Here is a 22,500-nt window from a genome sequence, read left to right on the forward strand (position 1 = left end):
CCCTCTGTCCCAGCCCCAGAGGGGTCCGACACTCACCTGCAGTGTTCGACGTGCTGGACGCACAGGTTGAGGTACGTGCGTCCGTCCGAGGCACAGACGGGGTCGTAGGTGTCCGTGCACTTGTGATCGCAGGTGCCACCCCGCGCCCTCAAGCACTGGCTCTCCGGCACTACGTACACATCTGGCGAGAGACACAGGGGCGTCACTTCGGTGCAAGGTACAAGGGATATACTGCTACTGTAAGGACATCTGGTGGGAGAATATGGGTCACCACACACACACACACACACACACACACACACACACACACGCATAGCAATCTTACCAGGGTTGACAGACTTGCAGAGCTAATGCGCTGGTTGGCAGCATATTATGCTACTTCTCGCTCATAGTAAGTGATGTTCTCTCTTCAGTAACCCCAAATTAATCCATATTCTGTCTTGGTTAGTGTAGTATACTCTGATATTTATTTTCCTAGGCAATAACCCTTATATTCCTGCAGATAAAACCCTACGAAATGAAAGTACAACTGCAAGATCTTTTGTTTTTTTTTCCACATCTTCAGGCAAACTGACATTTCAAAAGGTGAGGTAGCCCGAAATATATGTAGGAGGAGCTCAGGTTTGGGTCATAACAGTTCAAGTGGGCAGAAACCTTTTACATACCTAATCTGATATCACTGGATCACAACGAAAGTGATCATAACAGGTCTGGGTCATAACAGTTCAAGTGGGTAGAAACCTTTTACATACCTAATCTGATATCATTGGATCACAACGAAAGCGATCATAAGTTGTAGAAATTATACAAGATTCTAAAGGGGAACTGACTCCTCGGTAATGTGGCAAGCACTATTCCAGTCAAGGTGATGGTCCGTGTTACTTTGCTTATAGTAAAACAAGGTACTATTTTTCTTGACCACTTCTAACACTATGTTGGTGAACTCTAGTGCGTAAGCCTTCTTCCCATTTGACCTGTGCAATACATTTCACAATCATTACGTTTCATCTTATATACACATCCAAACATGCCTTTAGGTCTGTTATTCATTTGGCAAAATGTTATGGTATGATTGTATGAAAAAGCTATAACACACAAAAATAAAAATAGCACAATATCAAAGATTATGGTCAACTAAGTTCTTGGTTCTTATTTGCATCATTGTCCTGTCTTATCTGGGTGAACAGTGTAAATTTTGACTATTGGCACGCCATCGTCGTGCTCTGAGGACGCACTGTCGTGCTCGAAGAACGCACTGTCGTGCTCTGGGATGGTATCGTCGTGCTGAAGGGGCGTGCCGACGTCCTCGAAGGGTTTTTAGAAATGGTGACACAGGAGAGTGCAGGATGCAGTAGTCTGGCCTGACAGGTGCTCCTACCTCTCATGTACAAGGGTAACTATATCATTCACACATTTTACCTTTTCTTTGATTTATTTTCTCACGAGGCAATTTTCAAAGACTTTTCTCTCCCTTATAAGTTTTATCACTTGCTGAGCTTGTCATCATGAATGATTTTTCCATTCCTCTGGCCATTCTAGAGTTCACCTTTTAAGATATTTGTTGATGCAGTACCGCATCCGTTTCCGGCTACATAAAAAAAAAAAAAGGGTCGTTAGCTCGGTTCACAACCAGAGGGCGATCCGCCCGTCATTGGTCTAACTCACTCTTAGCTTTTCCATTTTTATCTCCTTTTCCCTTCTGTTATGCCAACTCCTCTGTTCATCATCATCATCATCACCTTTACTAAATCATCACAACCACCACCACCCATCCATTCCTTTTTCATATCCCTTACACAGCCTATCTCTTATGTACCGTTCATCATCTTCATCCTTTTTGATTAGCGAGGCAAAGCCTATCTCTAGTGTAGCGTAATTAACGTCAGCTGGCTTATCTGCGTCGTTCAGTTTTGATCTTCCCTTGAATTTCCATTATAAAAGATAATCAAAAAAGCTTCATCCAATATTCTTCTCATCCTTAGTCTACTAAAGTTACATCAAATTGATGGAGAAAGTTTGTAAAATAGTTCTTAGGTTCAGAGTTAAATGGTAAGAGCCAAGGTTACTGGGCCACGAGTTGCCATGTCGCAATAAATCGTAGTTTTTCTGCTCAACTATAAATTTTTCTCTCCTTGCCCTTAACCTATGTGTAACTCTTTAATGTTCACGAACTTTCTAAGTTTTCCTCTGTTTATTCGCCTACGGAGAAAGAGAAAATATATGTATATGTATGTTCCTATTTCAATACGCTCCGGGACACATTCGGATCCGCCGACACACTCACTTCCTTCCGTCAAAATAAAACTTTTTAAGTTCATTGTCCAGTGCTTTACTGCCGCCATACTAGTGGACCAGTTTACGTCTTACAGGAATATGACGACCCTCACGCTCGACTTCAATGGAAGTCGTAGAATTTGCTGTCTAGTCGCTCTTACTGCTAAGAAAGAGCAGGGGTTTGACCAACGATGCTTCCATTCCTCTTCAAGTACATGCTACGCTGCATGCCCGGTAATGTAATATGACGGCACACAACGCCATTTATATATATATATATATATATATATATATATATATAATATATATATATATATATATATATATATATATATATATATTTTCGGGTTATCCTCCGCTCCCCTGCTCTGTTTCAGTAGAGTAAGTTAGGTCTGTACCTTTAACCAAACCTTAACCAAATCAATGCCCTACCTAACCTAAAATCAACACCTACCTGGTGTATCTCTTGACGAAAAACAGTTTTGTCGCTAGAAATATATATATTTGGCAAAGTTATATAACCACGCCTTCACCAACGACCGACCCTTTCAGCATATGAGGAAATATGAGGGAGATAATGACTTGGCCACTCAGAAGACAACGCTGAGATGATTAGCAAGAAACATGGGGTGGGTGGGCTCACGCGCGCGATTGCCACACATGTACGTGTCGATTAACAGGAGAGACTTCTTGTGCCGGGATGAACGTAATATTCCGTAATATGTTCATTAGTGTTACCGAGATGAATTACGTCCATTCAGAATGAAAACCCCGCAACAAAGAAACCTATTATTGGGAGATAGCATATATATATATATATATATATATATATATATATATATATATATATATATATATATATATATATATATATATATATTCCAGTCGATCGGTACAAAAAGTCTAAGTAAAGTTTAAGTAAACATGAAAAATGATAACCTGAGCAAGTCCACTTATTTGCTTAGTTAATACTGTAATAAAGATTTTACTCATTGTTTGATTATGATCTAAGTATCTGTTTCAAGAAGGCAAAAGGTGGAGTGAAGCTTTTTTAACTTGTGTGGATAATTTCGCTGGATTAACTGGGTATGTGGTTAGGGTTAGGTTAGGTGGCTACGATGTTTACGCGGTGCTAGGCTTGGTTAGGTGGCAAGTTTTTTTATGTTTGGCTTGGATGGTTAGGAGCCAAATCTAATTTGGCTAGGCGTTCAGGTTAGGGTTACGGTTAGAAGCTTGGGTTCGGCTAAGTTAATCCAGGTTTGATTGGATAGATAGATAACTTGAAAGAGAAGTTATAAATTCACGTCCAAGAAGCGTAAATCAAGCCACATCCTTTCATACCTACTTATGAAACCTCACTCGAGGGAAGTGAGCCTTGGAGCATCAGGCCAGTGGACCTGCCAACCTTCAGCCCGACTACCTGATTTGTAGCGCTTATTAGGGGCGAATTTATTGTGCAACCCATCCTCATCTTGTGAGAGGTAGCGTAATAATTATGATTAATGAGGTCACGAAGTCCTCTCCTATTTTTTTTTCCAAGACCCGAAATCATTACATAAATTGATACAAATCTGGTTCATTACATAAACTGACAGTCCTTCATCAAGATGCAACAACTGGATGTTATTTCATAATTGCAATTATCTGATTATTAGCAATAAGGTGTTGAGTAGTTTCTCTTTCACAGTTTAAGAACATTCTTCTAGTGTGTGTGAGTGTGTGTGGCCCCCATATCTTTGGCCACAAACTTTCAAAACGTTTACATGATCAATATCTCCAGATAGGCCCAAACCACAACAGTAGCCTATCGATGACTAGATCCATCTTGGAGTATGCTGATCTTGTTGGCTTCCTCCATATACATATTTCTGCTCTGCACTACTTCATCGCGATGAAAATATTGGCACTAAATGTTTCAAGAGATGTCAGTTCCTTTCAACTCAAGACTTTTTTGTTTTGGGGGGGATTCTAACTGATAACCCAATGATGCTTTCGTCAGCTTATGAACTAAGCCCAAGTTTGGCTTAAGCGTCAACTTTATCATGAGTCCCGGAGGCCTATATGAGAGGGGATCCATGTGTTGCATGGAGTTAAGTCTTGGCACTGAGGCCAGCAGGACTCAGGGAGGAGAGTCTGTGAGCCTGGGTTCGCGTGTACGTGTGTGTGTGTGTGTGCTGGTGGATACCCCAACAACCCACGAGATGCGAACTGTAAGCAATGTTCCGAGTGTGGTGGGGAGACGAGAATTACTTCCGCCTACACACTTCGCTTAGACTTTCTGATATCATTAGAGGGGCTTTAAAATGAAGAGAATTATAAGAGGAAATATAGTTATGGGTTTGCTATCAGTATATCCGTTATACTTTCTCCTTTCGAGGTGGCTGGTCAGAAAGTTCCATGGTAGTTTGTACCTGTGTACCCCACATGAACTGGCCGTTGTTCAAAGTCCTTTCTATACGACACAGTTTGACGACACTTTCGCCACTTACCCGATTTTTTTGGTCGGTAACGAAACTTCAATATTGATACGATGACGAAGAAGTTTCCTTTTTTGCTTTCAGCTTACTCTTCATTTTCTGACTCTTTCGTGAAATTCTCTGAGCTTAATCCTCGAGGGTCAGCTTGATAAACTCACACAGGTCAGTGCCTTGTGTCTCCTTTTCCCCCCACCTTTTCCATAATCGTTCCTACATTTCAAACGAAGGCCCGGCATCAGCTCAATGCTCGCAGGTCAACTTAACCTACACAGACCACGGAAGTCAAAAGGACAGTGTAGTATACAAAGGTCGAGATGAATATTTCCATGGTTCCTCTCTCTCTCTCTCTCTCTCTCTCTCTCTCTCTCTCTCTCTCTCTCTCTCTCTCTCTCTCTCTCTCTCCCTCTCTCTCTCTCTCTCTCTCTCTCTCTCTCTCTCTCTCTCTCTCTCTTACCCTTGTCACAGTTGTATTTCTTCATGTCGCAGTAGCTGGAGTAGAGGATGCCATCGCTGCCACACACTGGCTTGATCTCCTTGGGGCAGGCATGGGTACACCCGCGCCGACCCTTCCCGCTAGTCACCCCTGCAGCAAGAAAACGGGAAACGGTCTGTTATTAATGTCACACACACACAAAAAAAATAAAAGTAATAGAAATATAACAAAAGAAAAATATCATGTGGCAGTAATGGAACAGAGAATATCATAGTGAATATTTTTTTTTTTTTTTTTTTTTTTTTATACTTTGTCGCTGTCTCCCGCGTTTGCGAGGTAGCGCAAGGAAACAGACGAAAGAAATGGCCCCCCCCCCCATACACATGTACATACACACGTCCACACACGCAAATATACATACCTACACAGCTTTCCATGGTTTACCCCAGACGCTTCACATGCCTTGATTCACTCCACTGACAGCACGTCAACCCCTGTATACCACATCGCTCCAATTCACTCTATTCCTTGCCATCCTTTCACCCTCCTGCATGTTCAGGCCCCGATCACACAAAATCTTTTTCACTCCATCTTTCCACCTCCAATTTGGTCTCCCTCTTCTCCTCGTTCCCTCCACCTCCGACACATATATCCTCTTGGTCAATCTTTCCTCACTCATTCTCTCCATGTGCCCAAACCATTTCAAAACACCCTCTTCTGCTCTCTCAACCACGCTCTTTTTATTTCCACACATCTCTCTTACCCTTACGTTACTTACTCGATCAAACCACCTCACACCACACATTGTCCTCAAACATCTCATTTCCAGCACATCCATCCTCCTGCGCACAACTCTATCCATAGCCCACGCCTCGCAACCATACAACATTGTTGGAACCACTATTCCTTCAAACATACCCATTTTTGCTTTCCGAGATAATGTTCTCTACTTCCACACATTTTTCAAGGCTCCCAAAATTTTCGCCCCCTCCCCCACCCTATGATCCACTTCCACTTCCATGGTTCCATCCGCTGACAGATCCACTCCCAGATATCTAAAACACTTCACTTCCTCCAGTTTTTCTCCATTCAAACTCACCTCCCAATTGACTTGACCCTCAACCCTACTGTACCTAATAACCTTGCTCTTATTCACATTTACTCTTAACTTTCTTCTTCCACACACTTTACCAAACTCAGTCACCAGCTTCTGCAGTTTCTCACATGAATCAGCCACCAGCGCTGTATCATCAGCGAACAACAACTGACTCACTTCCCAAGCTCTCTCAACCCCAACAGACTTCATACTTGCCCCTCTTTCCAGGACTCTTGCATTTACCTCCCTAACAACCCCATCCATAAACAAATTAAACAACCATGGAGACATCACACACCCCTGCCGCAAACCTACATTCACTGAGAACCAATCACTTTCCTCTCTTCCTACACGTACACATGCCTTACATCCTCGATAAAAACTTTTCACTGCTTCTAACAACTTGCCTCCCACACCATATATTCTTAATACCTTCCACAGAGCATCTCTATCAACTCTATCATATGCCTTCTCCAGATCCATAAATGCTACATACAAATCCATTTGCTTTTCTAAGTATTTCTCACATACATTCTTCAAAGCAAACACCTGATCCACACATCCTCTACCACTTCTGAAACCGCACTGCTCTTCCCCAATCTGATGCTCTGTACATGCCTTCACCCTCTCAATCAATACCCTCCCATATAATTTACCAGGAATACTCAACAAACTTATACCTCTGTAATTTGAGCACTCACTCTTATCCCCTTTGCCTTTGTACAATGGCACTATGCACGCATTCCGCCAATCCTCAGGCACCTCACCATGAGTCATACATACATTAAATAACCTTACCAACCAGTCAACAATACAGTCACCCCCTTTTTTAATAAATAGTGAATATGGATTATTTATTTATTTGCCTCCTTGTATTTCTCAACACTAGGTTTTCGAGGTATTTTTCTGGTCTGTTATTAATGTCACACACAAACAAAAAAATAAAAGTTATAGAAATAAAACAAAAGAAAAATACCATGTGGCAGTAATGGAATAGAGAATATCATAGTGAATATGGATTATCTATTTATTTGCCTCCTTGTATTTCTCAACACTAGGTTTTTGAGGTGTTTTTCTCCGTGAATTTCGAACCATAAGACCTTGCTATTCCGATGGTTATAATCGTGGGTTATTTTCTTTCTTTCCTGGCGTCTTACCTCGTATCCTGAAATCATTCATCAATTCACTCATGCAAACTAAGGAACGGATATATATATATATATTTTTCTTTCATCCTTGTTCACCGTTTCCCCGTATTAGCAATGTAGCGCCAGTAATAGACTGGGAGGGAATCACTGAGGCCTCATTCACTCACATCCAATTTTGTAGCTGTCATGTGTAATGCCCCGAAACCATATCTCTCTATCCAAGACTAGGCTCCACAGACCTTTCCATGGTTTACCTCTGCTGATTCACATGCTCTGGTTTTTAGTCCACAGATATCACGTCGCCCCCTGTACACCACGTCGCTGCAACGCACTTTATCTTCTGGAAGTAGGCTTTCTGGAGGGACGCAAGACCTTCTCTACTCTCCTACTCAAGGAGTCGACTGGACGCACGTCAGACATCTGGCTGATGCCATACGACGACACAGGCTTCGATCTCTCTCTCTCTCTCTCTCTCTCTCTCTCTCTCTCTCTCTCTCTCTCTCTCTCTCTCTCTCTCTCTCTCTCTCTCTCTCCCCTCGCCTTATAATTCATAGGCACACCAGATAACACACTGGACCTGAACACCTTCAACCCCCAAGTCTGGTGGAACGACGCTGGTATGGCTCGGCCTCTTACACTACGTAAAAACCTATAGCGTACGAATACGAACGACGTAATCCATCCCTTCCAACCTCCTCCCCCTCACCTTCCCCAGACATAAAAATGGTCTTGGGTCTTTTCTAACCAAGTTATTTTGTGGTGGCCAGTGGCGGCCACAGAATGACTGGCCACTCGGCTGGAGGCAGCATTGGAGACCGGAAGTCCACGCTGAGTCAGAGATATGCGTAGCCACGTCCACGACGGGTGAAGCGGTACCCGTCCCCGTTGGTGTCTCTCTCTCTCTCTCTCTCTCTCTCTCTCTCTCTCTCTCTCTCTCTCTCTCTCTCTCTCTCTCTCTCTCTCGTCTTCGGTTGGACAGTTTGTCGCAACCTCTTCCCGCTGGTCTGCCTTGGGGGGGACATCGGGGAGTGAGGAGGGGAGGAAGACGTAGGATTACTCTTGAGGATTTCCTCGACTCTCGATGCTTCAGCGTCGATTCTGGTCTCGGGGAGCTACGTGAAGAGAGAGAGAGAGAGAGAGAGAGAGAGAGAGAGAGAGAGAGAGAGAGAGAGAGAGAGAGAGAGAGAGAGAGAGAGAGAGAGAGAGAGAGAGAGAGACAGTCAGTTTTCCCCCAGAGACTCATACACTTTTTTCTCCCCACTTCGCTCACAGGTATCGCCACAAGACCCACCCTCAACTATGGCAGGAACTAGGATGATCTCCCTGGGGCAGGCAAGGGTCCGGAAGGTGCTTGTGTGGTGGCAGGCAGATGGAAGTCATTTACTCCCCCCCCCCCCCCCCGCGTCACACAGCCCTGCAGGCTATAAGACTCGTAGTGTGGGGGACCATCCTTGTGTCATACAGTCCTACAGGCCACAGGACTCAGTGTGTGAGGGACCATCCTTGTGTCATACAGTCCTGCAGGCCACAGGACTCAAAGTGTGAGGGACCATCCTTGTGCCATACAGTCCTGCAGGCCACAGGACTCAGTGTGTGAGGGACCATCCTTGTGTCATACAGTCCTGCAGGCCACAGGACTCAGTGTGTGAGGGACCATCCTTGTGCCATACAGTCCAGCAGGCCACAGGACTCGTGACATGAGGGACCATCCTTGTGTCATACAGTCCTGCAGGCCACAGGACTCAGTGTGTGAGGGACCATCCTTGTGTCATACAGTCCTGCAGGCCACAGGACTCGTGACATGAGGGACCATCCTTGTGTCATACAGTCCTGCAGGCCACAGGACTCAGTGTGTGAGGGACCATCCTTGTGTCATACAGTCCTGCAGGCCACAGGACTCAGCGTGTGAGGGACCATCCTTGTGTCATACAGTCCTACAGGCCACAGGACTCAGTGTGTGAGGGACCATCCATGTGCCATACAGTCCTGCAGGCCACAGGACTCGTGGCATGAGGGACCTACCTACACATCGTCTGCCAGTATGAGGAAGTGTGAGGGGGTCAGAGTGTCCGGGGAGCAACGCGCTGCGCCCTCAACTCCCTCCATGAACTCATGGCTCTCGTGTTCTACGTCCTGACCCTACAGCTGTACCCTCTGTGGAACGCTCGCAGTCTGACGTCGATAAGGGTCTGATAACGCCTCTTTAATCACTAAGTACACTTAGTCATGAGAAAAGAGACGAAAGCACACACACACACACACACACACACACACACACACACACACACACACACACGTCACACGTCACCACGTCCAACACCGTTGGCCCAGGACGGGGATAATATCATGAGGAAGATCATGAGTAACAGATATCCTGAGGGGCTGGGTCGTGGAGGCGTGAGGCTGGCTGACTTGTGTCCCGTCAGTCTGTACTCAGTCACCCGCCTAAGGGCACTCTGTCCCAGGCCGCCCACCCTGCAGGGAAAGGCAAAAAACATCATCCAACACAGATGTATCTGGTGCAGTTCTCATCCAACACAGGTGTATCTGGTGCAGTTCTCATCCAACACAGGTGTATCTGGTGCAGTTCTCATCCAACACAGGTGTATCTGGTGCAGTTCTCATCCAACACAGGTGTATCTGGTGCAGTTCTCATCCAACACAGATGTATCTGGTGCAGTTCTCATCCAACACAGATGTACCTGGTGCAGGTCTCATCCAACACAGATGTACCTGGTACAGTTCTCATCCAACACAGGTGTATCTGGTGCAGTTCTTGGGCTCGGTCTACTGGTTCCGCCTTTAAGGAGGTTACATCACGAATGACAGGTCATGTTTGGCGAGGGATCCATCATTTCCCCGCCACTGGAAGTAGCGCAGCCTTGGGCTGCAGGAGCCCTCGGATGGGTATCCCTTGGCAACATAAGGACCCTCTTCTTAGAAACGGGTCCTGGAGCAATAATGTATATATATATATATATATATATATATATATATATATATATATATATATATATATATATATATATATCCCTGGGGATAGGGGAGAAAGAATACAAAGAATACTTCCCACGTATTCCCTGCGTGTCGTAGAAGGCGACTAAAAGGGAAGGGAGCGGGGGGCTGGAAATCCTCCCCTCTCAATTTTTTTTTCTTTTTTATTTTCCAAAAGAAGGAACAGAGAAAGGGGCCTGGTGAGGATATTCCCTAAAAGGCCCAGTCCTCTGTTCTTAACGCTACCTCGCTAATGCGGGAAATGGCGAATAGTATGAAAGAAAGAAATATATATATATATATATATATATATATATATATATATATATATATATATATATATATATATATATATATATATATACACACACACATGCCCTAGTTCAATCCACTGACAGCACGTCGACCCCGGTATACCACATCGTTTCAATTCACTCTATTTCTTGCACGCCTTTCACCCTCCTGTATGTTCATGCCCCGATCGCTCAAAATCTTTCTTACTCCACTTCCACCTCAATTTGGTCTCCCGCTTCTCCTCGTTCCCTCTACCTCTGGCACATATATCCTCTTTGTCAATCTTTCCTCACTCATATATATATATATCTTTCTTTCTTTCTTTCATACTATTCGCCATTTCCCGCATTAGCGAGGTAGCGTTAAGAACAGAGGACTGGGCCTTTGAGGGAATGTCCTCACCTGGCCCCCTTCTCTGTTCCCTCTTTTGGAAAATTAAAAAAAAAATGAGAGGGGAGGATTTCCAGCCCCCCGCTCCCTCCCCTTTTAGTCGCCTTCTACGACACGCAGGGAATACGTGGGAAGTATTCTTTCTCCCCTATTCCCAGGGAGAATATATATATATATATATATATATATATATATATATATATATATATATATATATATATATATATATATATATATATAAGAAACATTCTATGCTTGAAGACAAAATAAATCACTTTTTGATTTGTTTGTTTTTACAAAGACACTTAAGGAGCATGAGGGTCGAGGGTGAGCTGGGGTGAGGGAGGAGTGTATGTTGGTTGGTTTGGGGGAGGGAAGTGTGTGTGTGTGGGGGGAGAGAGGGGGGGAGGGGAAATAAGCGTCACTCATATCCTGTAGGAGCTTGGAGAGCCCAGGACAGAGTCGCAAGGCCTGGCCAGTACCCCTGCCACATTACAGCAGAGACGCCACGTCCGTTTATACACACACACACACACACGCTGGCACACTGGCACACCTACTCCGACGGAATCCCCTCCATACGTCCCGTCGTCCCTCAGGGGCAGAATGAGGGCCACCTTGGGAGGGAATCCTAGTGTCCTCCCCACGGGGAAGCGACGACAGAAGTCCCTGCTCAGGTAAGGTAGTTTGCTGGCTCGGCAGACGTTGTGTTGTTCAGTCGCCCGTTACCACCAACGCTAGGCTTTAAGACCTCGATGATGACCCTGCGTCACGGATCATATCCAATACCTTTGTAGCCAGGAATATATATATATATATATATATATATATATATATATATATATATATATATATATATATATATATATATATATATATATATATATATTATCCCTGGGGATAGGGGATTAAGAATACTTCCCACGTATTCCCTGCGTGTCGTAGAAGGCGACTAAAAGGGGAGGGAGCGGGGGGCTGGAAATCCTCCCCTCTCTTTTTTTTTTTTAATTTTCCAAAAGAAGGAACAGAGGGGGCCAGGTGAGGATATTCCAAAAAAGGCCCAGTCCTCTGTTCTTAACGCTACCTCGCTAACGCGGGAAATGGCGAATAGTTAAAAAAAAAAAAAAAAAAAAAATATATATATATATATATATATATATATATATATATATATATATGAATTATGTACATGTGTGTATATATATGTGTACATTGAGATGCATAGGTATGTATATTTGCGTGTGTGGACGTGTATGTATATACATGTGTATGTGGGCGGGTTGGGCCATTCTTTCGTCTGTTTCCTTGCGCTATCTCGCTAACGCGGGAGACTGCGACAAAGCAAAATAAATAAATAAATAAATAAATTAATATATATATATATATATATATATATATATATATATATATATATATATATATATATATATATATATATATATATAGGATCACAATTTTGCGCGTGATCAAGATATTCCTATGAGTCCACGGGGAAAATGAAACACGATAAGTTCCCAAGTGCACTTGCCTATGAATCATGCAATCTAAAAATGGTAAAATACCATTAATCTTATTTTCTACAGTAAATTTGATGGAAGGTACAATATCTTTCATTAATAAATCCCTTAAGTTAGCAAAGAAATCATTTTATAGAGTTGAGCCCAAACCTCCCATTGACACAAAGAATCTTTTAGTTCTCCCTTTTAATAATCATTTTACATTACTTCCCATGTTGCTTAAATACTTTAATGTAAATGTTGCCTTTAGCAACAATAATACTATAAAGAATATCTTAATCGGAAATTCACCAGAAAATTCTCTTGGATGCATCTATAAAGTGCCTTGTGGAAATTGTGATAAATTCTATGTTGGTCACACTGGTAAGGATCTTTCTCTTAGACTTAAGCAATATAAAATAGTACAAGAACGAGACAAGAATCAAAATGCCTTGTTTAATCACGTTAAAAACTATGATCATTGTTTTGACTGGAGGAATGCCATCTCAGTTATCAACTCTAACTATTACCAAGAGAAATATAATTGAATCTTCTATTATCAAATACACAAAGAATTATAATCTTAATATTAGTGATGGTCTATACAAATTAGATAACTTTATTGTTGGTAAAATTTGTAAAATGATAAGTTTATGAACGCTCGTTGTATGTTTTGGACAATCACATGTTTACCAAATGGCGTCCTAGCTTCGTCTCTTCGATGTATATCAACTGACTTATATTTCTCTCTTGTGTCTCCCCTGGTGATGTGATTATTACACGAAAGTGCACTTGGGAACTTATCGCGTTTAATTTTCCCCGTGGACTCATAGGAATGTATATACACACACACACTCACACACACACACACACGTATATATATATATATATATATATATATATATATATATATATATATATATATATATATATATATATATATATATATATATTATCCCTGGGGATAGGGGAGAAAGAATACTTCCCACGTGTTCCCTGCGTGTCGTAAAAGGCGACTAAAAAGGAAGGGAGCGGGGGGCTGGAAATCCTCCCCTCTCATTTTTTTTTTTAATTTTCCAAAAGAAGGAACAGATAAGGGGGCCAGGTGAGGATATTCCCTCAAAGGCCCAGTCCTCTGTTCTTAACGCTACCTCGCCAATGCGGGAAATGGCGAATAGTATGAAAGAAAGAAAGACATATATATATATATATATATATATATATATATATATATATATATATATATATATATATATATATATATATATAAATACCTCAGTCTGAGACGCAGGTTCGTGAACTACAGTGATAAACCCAACGAAGGTTCGTGAATTCCAGTGATAAACCCAACGAAGGTTCGTGAACTACAGTGATAAACCCAACGAAGGTTCGTGAATTACAGTGATAAACCCAACGAAAGTTCGTGAATTACAGTGATAAACCCAACGAAGGTTCGTGAACTACACCGACAAACCCGACGAAGGTTCGTGAACTACAGTGATAAACCCAACGAAGGTTCGTGAACTACACTGATAAACCCGACGAAGATTCGTGAACTACAGTGATAAACCCAACGAAGGTTCGTGAATTACAGTGATAAACCCAACGAAGGTTCGTGAACTACACTGATAAACCCAACGAAGGTTCGTGAACTACACTGATAAACCCGACGAAAGTTCGTGAACTACACTGATAAACCCAACGAAGGTTCGTGAACTACAGTGATACACCCGACGAAGGTTCGTGAACCGGTGTGACGGTTTGGAAGTGCTCTGTGATGTTCTAGCAGTGTTTTGTGACGGACTAACATTGTTATGTGAAGATCTATCAGTGCTGTGTGACGGTTTAACACTTCCGTGACGGTCTAACTGCTGGTTACATTCTTTGCTGCGTGACGCTCTAACAGTGTCAGGTTGCGGTCTAACAGTGTTGTGTGACGGTCTATCAGTGTTGTGTGACGGTCTAAGCGTTACTTGACGGTATAACAGTGTTACGCAACGGTCCAAAAAAAACTGTGACGATCAAGCAGTGTTGTGTGATAACGCGTTATGTGACGGTCTAACAGTGTTGTGCAACGGCCTAACCACGTCGCGTGACGAGGTAACAGTGTAGTGTGACGGCACAACGGTGATACGTAACGTTCTAACAAGGATGCGTCACCAAGCAGCATCTCTTTTTGTGACGCGGCGTACCACCGTCTTCTTCACCGTCAAACCGTAGCGTGGAAAAGGTCTAACTGTACCGAAGAGTTCAGCGTAACACTACTGTGTGTGACGGGCCGCCCGCCAGGACGTCTGGTGTGACGTTCTACAAGTGCTGTGCTGCTGCTCTGGGCATTGTACCATCCACCGGAGTGGCGTCTCCCTCCGTCACATCTGATTCAATCAAAAAAAAAAAGGAAAAAAAAAAAAAGAGTCATCGGAAACATAACGCAACACTGATATACTCGGAGAAGTGGACCTCAGTGTTGTGGTGTGGTTATAACGTTTCTGACCATGATGCACCTCCGGGCCCGCCCGCCTCGGGCCAAAGATCTGTACAAGGTTCGAATCCTGGTTGCGGGCGGGAGTCGGTCAGCCACAGTCAAACCCAGCTGTTCATCCAAACCCAAACCCCCCCTTAGGGATTGGTCGATAAGATGGGTACAGTGTAGGGGAGGGAAGGGACATGAGGGAGGAGGGAGGGGCTGGGAGAGTTAGAACCGGGGTCCAGGAGGGAGGAAGGGAGGGATGGAGGGAGGGAGGGATGGAGGGAGCGAGGGATGGAGGGAGCGAGGGAGGGAGGGAGTCAGTCAGGAATGACGAAGCTTAATCTGGTTTTAACATTTGTTTGTATAATCTTACAAACCATATAATTTTCATCCCAATACAGAAATGATAAGAATTTTAGTCATTGCATGATTATGTTCCACATACCAAACAAATCAACAATATGTCAGAGCTATATATATATATATATATATATATATATATATATATATATATATATATATATATATATATATATATATATATATATATATATAAATAAATAAATAAATACACCTTATTTATATCACACGTGACATATCATAATATATACATTTACATGACCACAAATAGAAGGAACAATGAAATATATCAATCATACAACCAATTAAAGCTGAAACTTTCCTATTACAAGACACAGAACTAACTACAAAGAATAACAATAATACTGAAAAAAAAAAAATAGTTCAATGGATGGTCATGGTGGTAGCGAGACCTTCGTCATGACCTCCAGCTGTTTTAACCGGAGCGGTTGTGTGTGTGTGTGACCTTTGCAGGGCCGTGGTGGCAGCGGTGCTGGTCTTGGCCGTGGGCCCCCAGGGGCGGTCGGGCACAGCGACGGCCATCCAGCTGTTCAACGACTCGCCCCACTGTACGCGCGAGAAGAATGGAACGTGGCTGGTGTGCGACCTCTCCAACAACACGATGGTAGGTCGTGCTCCTCCTCACGATGGTAGGTGGTGCTTCTCCTAATGTTGGTAGGTCGTGCTCCTCCTCACGATGGTGGGTGGTGCTCCTCCTCACGATGGTGGGTGGTGCTTCTCCTAATGTTGGTAGGTGGTGCTCCTCCTCATGATGGTAGGTGGTGCTTCTCCTAATGTTGGTAGGTCGTGCTCCTCCTCACGATGGTGGGTGGTGCTCCTCCTCACGATGGTAGGTGGTGCTTCTCCTAATGTTGGTAGGTCGTGCTCCTCCTCATGATGGTAGGTGGTGCTCCTCCTCATGATGGTAGGTCGTGCTCCTCCTCATGATGGTAGGTCGTGCTCCTCCTCATGTTGGTAGGTCGTGCTCCTCCTCATGTTGGTAGGTCGTGCTCCTCCTCATGTTGGTAGGTGGTGCTTCTCCTCACGATGGTAGGTGGTGCTCCTCCTCACGATGGTGGGTGGTGCTTCTCCTCACGATGGTGGGTGGTGCTTCTCCTAATGTTGGTAGGTGGTGCTTCTCCTCACGATGGTGGGTGGTGCTTCTCCTCACGATGGTAGGTGGTGCTTCTCCTAATGTTGGTAGGTGGTGCTTCTCCTCACGATGGTGGGTGGTGCTTCTCCTCACGATGGTGGGTGGTGCTCCTCCTCATGTTGGTGGGTGGTGCTTCTCCTCACGATGGTAGGTGGTGCTTCTCCTCACGATGGTAGGTGGTGCTTCTCCTCATGTTGGTAGGTCGTGCTCCTCCTCATGTTGGTAGGTGGTGCTTCTCCTCACGATGGTAGGTGGTGCTTCTCCTCATGATGGTAGGTTGTGCTCCTCCTCATGTTGGTAGGTGGTGCTCCTCCTCATGTTGGTAGGTGGTGCTCCTCCTCATGTTGGTAGGTGGTGCTCCTCCTCATGATGGTAGGTGGTGCTCCTCCTCATGATGGTAGGTGGTGCTCCTCCTCATGATGGTAGGTCGTGCTCCTCCTCATGTTGGTAGGTCGTGCTCCTCCTCATGATGGTAGGTCGTGCTCCTCCTCATGTTGGTAGGTCGTGCTCCTCCTCATGATGGTAGGTGGTGCTTCTCCTCATGTTGGTAGGTCGTGCTCCTCCTCACGATGGTGGGTGGTGCTTCTCCTCACGATGGTGGGTGGTGCTTCTCCTAATGTTGGTAGGTGGTGCTTCTCCTCACGATGGTGGGTGGTGCTTCTCCTCACGATGGTAGGTGGTGCTCCTCCTCATGATGGTAGGTGGTGCTCCTCCTCATGTTGGTAGGTCGTGCTCCTCCTCATGATGGTAGGTCGTGCTCCTCCTCATGTTGGTAGGTCGTGCTCCTCCTCATGATGGTAGGTCGTGCTCCTCCTCATGATGGTAGGTCGTGCTCCTCCTCATGATGGTAGGTGGTGTTCCTCCTCATGTTGGTAGGTCGTGCTCCTCCTCATGATGGTAGGTGGTGCTCCTCCTCATGTTGGTAGGTCGTGCTCCTCCTCATGTTGGTAGGTCGTGCTCCTCCTCATGATGGTAGGTCGTGCTCCTCCTCATGTTGGTAGGTCGTGCTCCTCCTCATGATGGTAGGTGGTGCTCCTCCTCATGATGGTAGGTCGTGCTCCTCCTCATGTTGGTAGGTGGTGCTCCTCCTCATGATGGTAGGTCGTGCTCCTCCTCATGATGGTAGGTCGTGCTCCTCCTCATGATGGTAGGTCGTGCTCCTCCTCATGTTGGTAGGTGGTGCTCCTCCTCATGTTGGTAGGTGGTGCTCCTCCTCATGATGGTAGGTCGTGCTCCTCCTCATGTTGGTAGGTCGTGCTCCTCCTCATGTTGGTAGGTCGTGCTCCTCCTCATGTTGGTAGGTGGTGCTCCACCTCATGATGGTAGGTCGTGCTCCTCCTCATGATGGTAGGTCGTGCTCCTCCTCATGATGGTAGGTCGTGCTCCTCCTCATGATGGTAGGTCGTGCTCCTCCTCATGTTGGTAGGTCGTGCTCCACCTCATGATGGTAGGTCGTGCTCCTCCTCATGTTGGTAGGTGGTGCTCCTCCTCATGATGGTAGGTCGTGCTCCTCCTCATGTTGGTAGGTGGTGCTCCTCCTCATGATGGTAGGTCGTGCTCCTCCTCATGATGGTAGGTGGTGCTCCACCTCATGATGGTAGGTCGTGCTCCTCCTCATGATGGTAGGTGGTGCTCCTCCTCATGATGGTAGGTCGTGCTCCTCCTCATGTTGGTAGGTCGTGCTCCTCCTCATGTTGGTAGGTGGTGCTCCTCCTCATGTTGGTAGGTCGTGCTCCTCCTCATGATGGTAGGTGGTGCTTCTCCTCATGTTGGTAGGTGGTGCTCCTCCTCATGATGGTAGGTCGTGCTCCTCCTCATGTTGGTAGGTGGTGCTCCTCCTCATGATGGTAGGTCGTGCTCCTCCTCATGTTGGTAGGTGGTGCTCCTCCTCATGTTGGTAGGTGGTGCTCCTCCTCATGTTGGTAGGTGGTGCTCCTCCTCATGATGGTAGGTCGTGCTCCTCCTCATGTTGGTAGGTCGTGCTCCTCCTCATGATGGTAGGTCGTGCTCCTCCTCATGTTGGTAGGTGGTGCTCCTCCTCATGTTGGTAGGTCGTGCTCCTCCTCATGATGGTAGGTGGTGCTCCTCCTCATGTTGGTAGGTGGTGCTCCTCCTCATGATGGTAGGTGGTGCTCCTCCTCATGTTGGTAGGTCGTGCTCCTCCTCATGATGGTAGGTCGTGCTCCTCCTCATGTTGGTAGGTGGTGCTCCTCCTCATGATGGTAGGTGGTGCTCCTCCTCATGTTGGTAGGTGGTGCTTCTCCTCATGATGGTAGGTCGTGCTCCTCCTCATGATGGTAGGTCGTGCTCCTCCTCATGTTGGTAGGTGGTGCTCCTCCTCATGTTGGTAGGTGGTGCTCCTCCTCATGATGGTAGGTCGTGCTCCTCCTCATGTTGGTAGGTGGTGCTCCTCCTCATGTTGGTAGGTGGTGTTCCTCCTCATGATGGTAGGTCGTGCTCCTCCTCATGTTGGTAGGTGGTGCTCCTCCTCATGTTGGTAGGTGGTGCTCCTCCTCATGATGGTAGGTCGTGCTCCTCCTCATGTTGGTAGGTGGTGCTCCTCCTCATGTTGGTAGGTGGTGCTTCTCCTCATGATGGTAGGTCGTGCTCCTCCTCATGATGGTAGGTCGTGCTCCTCCTCATGTTGGTAGGTGGTGCTCCTCCTCATGTTGGTAGGTGGTGCTCCTCCTCATGTTGGTAGGTGGTGCTCCTCCTCATGATGGTAGGTGGTGCTCCTCCTCATGATGGTAGGTCGTGCTCCTCCTCATGATGGTAGGTCGTGCTCCTCCTCATGATGGTAGGTCGTGCTCCTCCTCATGTTGGTAGGTGGTGCTCCTCCTCATGTTGGTAGGTCGTGCTCCTCCTCATGATGGTAGGTGGTGCTCCTCCTCATGTTGGTAGGTGGTGCTCCTCCTCATGATGGTAGGTGGTGCTCCTCCTCATGTTGGTAGGTCGTGCTCCTCCTCATGATGGTAGGTCGTGCTCCTCCTCATGTTGGTAGGTGGTGCTCCTCCTCATGATGGTAGGTCGTGCTCCTCCTCATGATGGTAGGTCGTGCTCCTCCTCATGATGGTAGGTCGTGCTCCTCCTCATGTTGGTAGGTGGTGCTCCTCCTCATGTTGGTAGGTCGTGCTCCTCCTCATGATGGTAGGTCGTGCTCCTCCTCATGTTGGTAGGTGGTGCTCCTCCTCATGTTGGTAGGTGGTGCTCCTCCTCATGTTGGTAGGTGGTGCTCCTCCTCATGATGGTAGGTGGTGCTCCTCCTCATGTTGGTAGGTCGTGCTCCTCCTCATGATGGTAGGTGGTGCTCCTCCTCATGTTGGTAGGTCGTGCTCCTCCTCATGATGGTAGGTCGTGCTCCTCCTCATGATGGTAGGTGCTGTTCCTCACTATGGTAGGTGGTCCTCCTATTCTATAATCAATTATTATCCTCTCTTTACTTAAAAGGAAACAAACAAACAAAAAAATATATAAATAAATGTTAATTATATTCTTAAATGACAAATCACCCTTACTCTTTCTATACAAATTACCCTTAGTTTTTCTATACAAATTACCCTTAGTTTTTCTATACAAATTACCTTTAGTTTTTCTATACAAATTACCTTTAGTTTTTCTATACAAATTACCTTTAGTTTTTCTATACAAATCACCTTTAGTTTTTCTATACAGATTACCTTAGTTTTTCTATACAAATTACCCTTAGTTTTTCTATACAAATTACCTTTAGTTTTTCTATACAAATTACCCTTAGTTTTTCTATACAAATTACCTTTAGTTTTTCTATACAAATTACCTTTAGTTTTTCTATACTACTTTCAATACGCTGCCTTACAGCAGCTGGTTATGTGGTCTCTCTCTCTTCGTTAACGCGAATTCAATCCGATGGCGAGCCAAGTCTGGTCAAAGGTTAAGTTAGATTTGGTCAGGTGAGGGTAAGGAAGGTTAGGTTTAACCCAGCATAGCGAGGTTAGGTTCAATCCAGTTCAGCGAGGTTATGGTTCAGTCCAGTTTAGCGAGGTTATGGTTCAGTCCAGTTTAGCGAGGTTATGGTTCAGTCCAGTTTAGCGAGGTTATGGTTCAGTCCAGTTTAGCGAGGTTATGGTTCAGTCTAGTTCAGCGAAGTTAGGTTCAGTCAAGTTCTGCGAGGTTAGGCTTTAAGCGACGTTAAGTCTGGCTTGATTAAATCGAGGGTGAGGTTAGGTCAAGTGAGGGGTTAAGTTAGGTTAAGTTAGATTAGGTCAAGATAGAAATTCAGCGAAGTAAGTTAGGTTTGGATTTAAATGAAGTCTGGTCAAGGGCTACGTTATACTGAATCAAGTTAGAGTTTAGTTAAGTAGGGTTAAATCAAGTTAGTTTGGTTAAATAGGGTTAAATCGTTAGTTTAGTTAAGTAGGGTTAAATCAAGTTAGTTTGGTTAAATAGGGTTAAATCGTTAGAGTTTAGTTAAGTAGGGTTAAATCAAGTGAGTTTTGTTAAATAGGGTCAAATCGTTAGAGTTTAGTTAAGTAGGGTTAAATCAAGTTAGAGTTTAGTTAAGTAATGTTTAGTCACCTTAGGTCAGGTGTGGTTAACTCAAGTTAGGGTTAATCTAAGTCGGTTTAGGTCACCTTGGTAAAGTCTAGTTAGATTTAATCCACTAAAGTCAGATATGGAGTTATATCAAGTTACGCCTGGTTAGGGGTAACGCTAGGTTAAATCAAGTTAGGGTTAAGTAAAGTTAACTGGGTTAGATCAGATCAAGTTAGGTTTTTAGTTAAGCAGGGTTAAGTCACCTTGGGTTAAATCTGGTTTGGCTAATCAAATTAAGGTTAAGTTAAGTAGCCTTAAGTTACGTTAGGGAAAGTTACGTTTCGAGCAAAATTTAGTTTGTTCAGGGGTTACGTCAGGTTACATAGAATTAGATTTAAGTTGAGGTTAGTTATGTAAAATCAAGTTAGTCACCTATGGATATGCCTGGTTATCTTTTATTCAAGTTAGGGTTAAGTACAGTTAAGTTAGTTTAGGTAAAGTGTGGTTAGGTAAATGAAGTCAGGGCTAAGTTTAGTACGGTTAAGTCACCTTAAAGTCAAGCAAGGTTTAGTGGAACAGTTAAGTTAGGTCAAGCTAGGTTAAGTCAAGTCAATCAAGGTTTGGTTTGGTTTGCTTTGGTTACGCAACAGTTAGGTTAAGTCAAGTAAGGTTTGGTTTAGTTAGGCTACACTTAGGTTAAGACATGTCAAGTAAGGTATAGTTTACATAGGCTACAGTTAGGTTAAGTCAAGCTAGTTTAAGTCAAGGTGTGGCTTAGTTAGGCTGGAAATCCTCCCCTCCCGTTTATCATCTTCCAAAAGGAGGAACAGAGAAAGGGACCAAGTGAGGATATTCCCTCTAAGGCTCAGTCACCTGTTCTTAACGCTACCTCGCTAACGCGACGATAAGGCGAATAATTATATATATATATATATATATATATATATATATATATATATATATATATATATATATATATATATATATATATATATATATATATATATCACAAATTTCTTTTAAGAGACCTCCTCTTTAACTCCAGGTTGCAGTTACCTGGTTGCCCTATTAAGATAGCTTACCCTCCGTCATACACCCCCTCCATCACCTTGCTCCTCACCACACACACACACACACACATACACACTTGCTGAAGCTGGTGTGTGTGTGTGTGTGTGTGTGTGTGTGTGTGTGTGTGTGTGTGTGTGTGCATTCATAAACAGGAGTAAAGATGAAGTTACGTTTACACAGTAGTATATGATGAGGGGCAACTCCACTCTGCCCCCGTCACACACAAATAGTAATCACACACTGGGGCCGCGCGAGAGTAAATGGGTGGCTCCTACGAGCTGCAGCTCTCTCTCTCTCTCTCTCTCTCTCTCTCTCTCTCTCTCTCTCTCTCT

The 22,500-nt window shown here is 44.6% G+C and overlaps 2 protein-coding genes across 2 annotated transcripts in view; one reads left to right on the forward strand and one right to left on the reverse strand.

Annotated features, from left to right (window-relative positions):
• Positions 1-22,500, reverse strand: part of LOC139749826 (serine protease inhibitor dipetalogastin-like) — a 98,630-nt gene that overhangs the window by 21,616 nt on the left and 54,514 nt on the right. The window contains exons 2-3 of the mRNA XM_071664123.1: positions 5,206-5,334; positions 37-181 (exon numbers count right to left, since the gene is read on the reverse strand). Of these exons, the coding sequence (XP_071520224.1) occupies positions 37-181; positions 5,206-5,334 (274 nt within the window). The remainder of the gene's footprint in view (positions 1-36; positions 182-5,205; positions 5,335-22,500) is intronic.
• LOC139749825 (uncharacterized) overlaps positions 11,569-22,500 on the forward strand; it is a 13,491-nt gene continuing 2,559 nt past the window's right edge. Inside the window, exons 1-2 of the mRNA XM_071664122.1 lie at positions 11,569-11,783; positions 15,907-16,057. Coding sequence (XP_071520223.1) covers positions 11,713-11,783; positions 15,907-16,057 — 222 coding nt within the window. The 5' untranslated portion in view covers positions 11,569-11,712. The remainder of the gene's footprint in view (positions 11,784-15,906; positions 16,058-22,500) is intronic.

This window comes from Panulirus ornatus, chromosome 8 (assembly GCF_036320965.1).
Source record: "Panulirus ornatus isolate Po-2019 chromosome 8, ASM3632096v1, whole genome shotgun sequence".
NCBI lineage: Eukaryota > Metazoa > Arthropoda > Malacostraca > Decapoda > Palinuridae > Panulirus > Panulirus ornatus.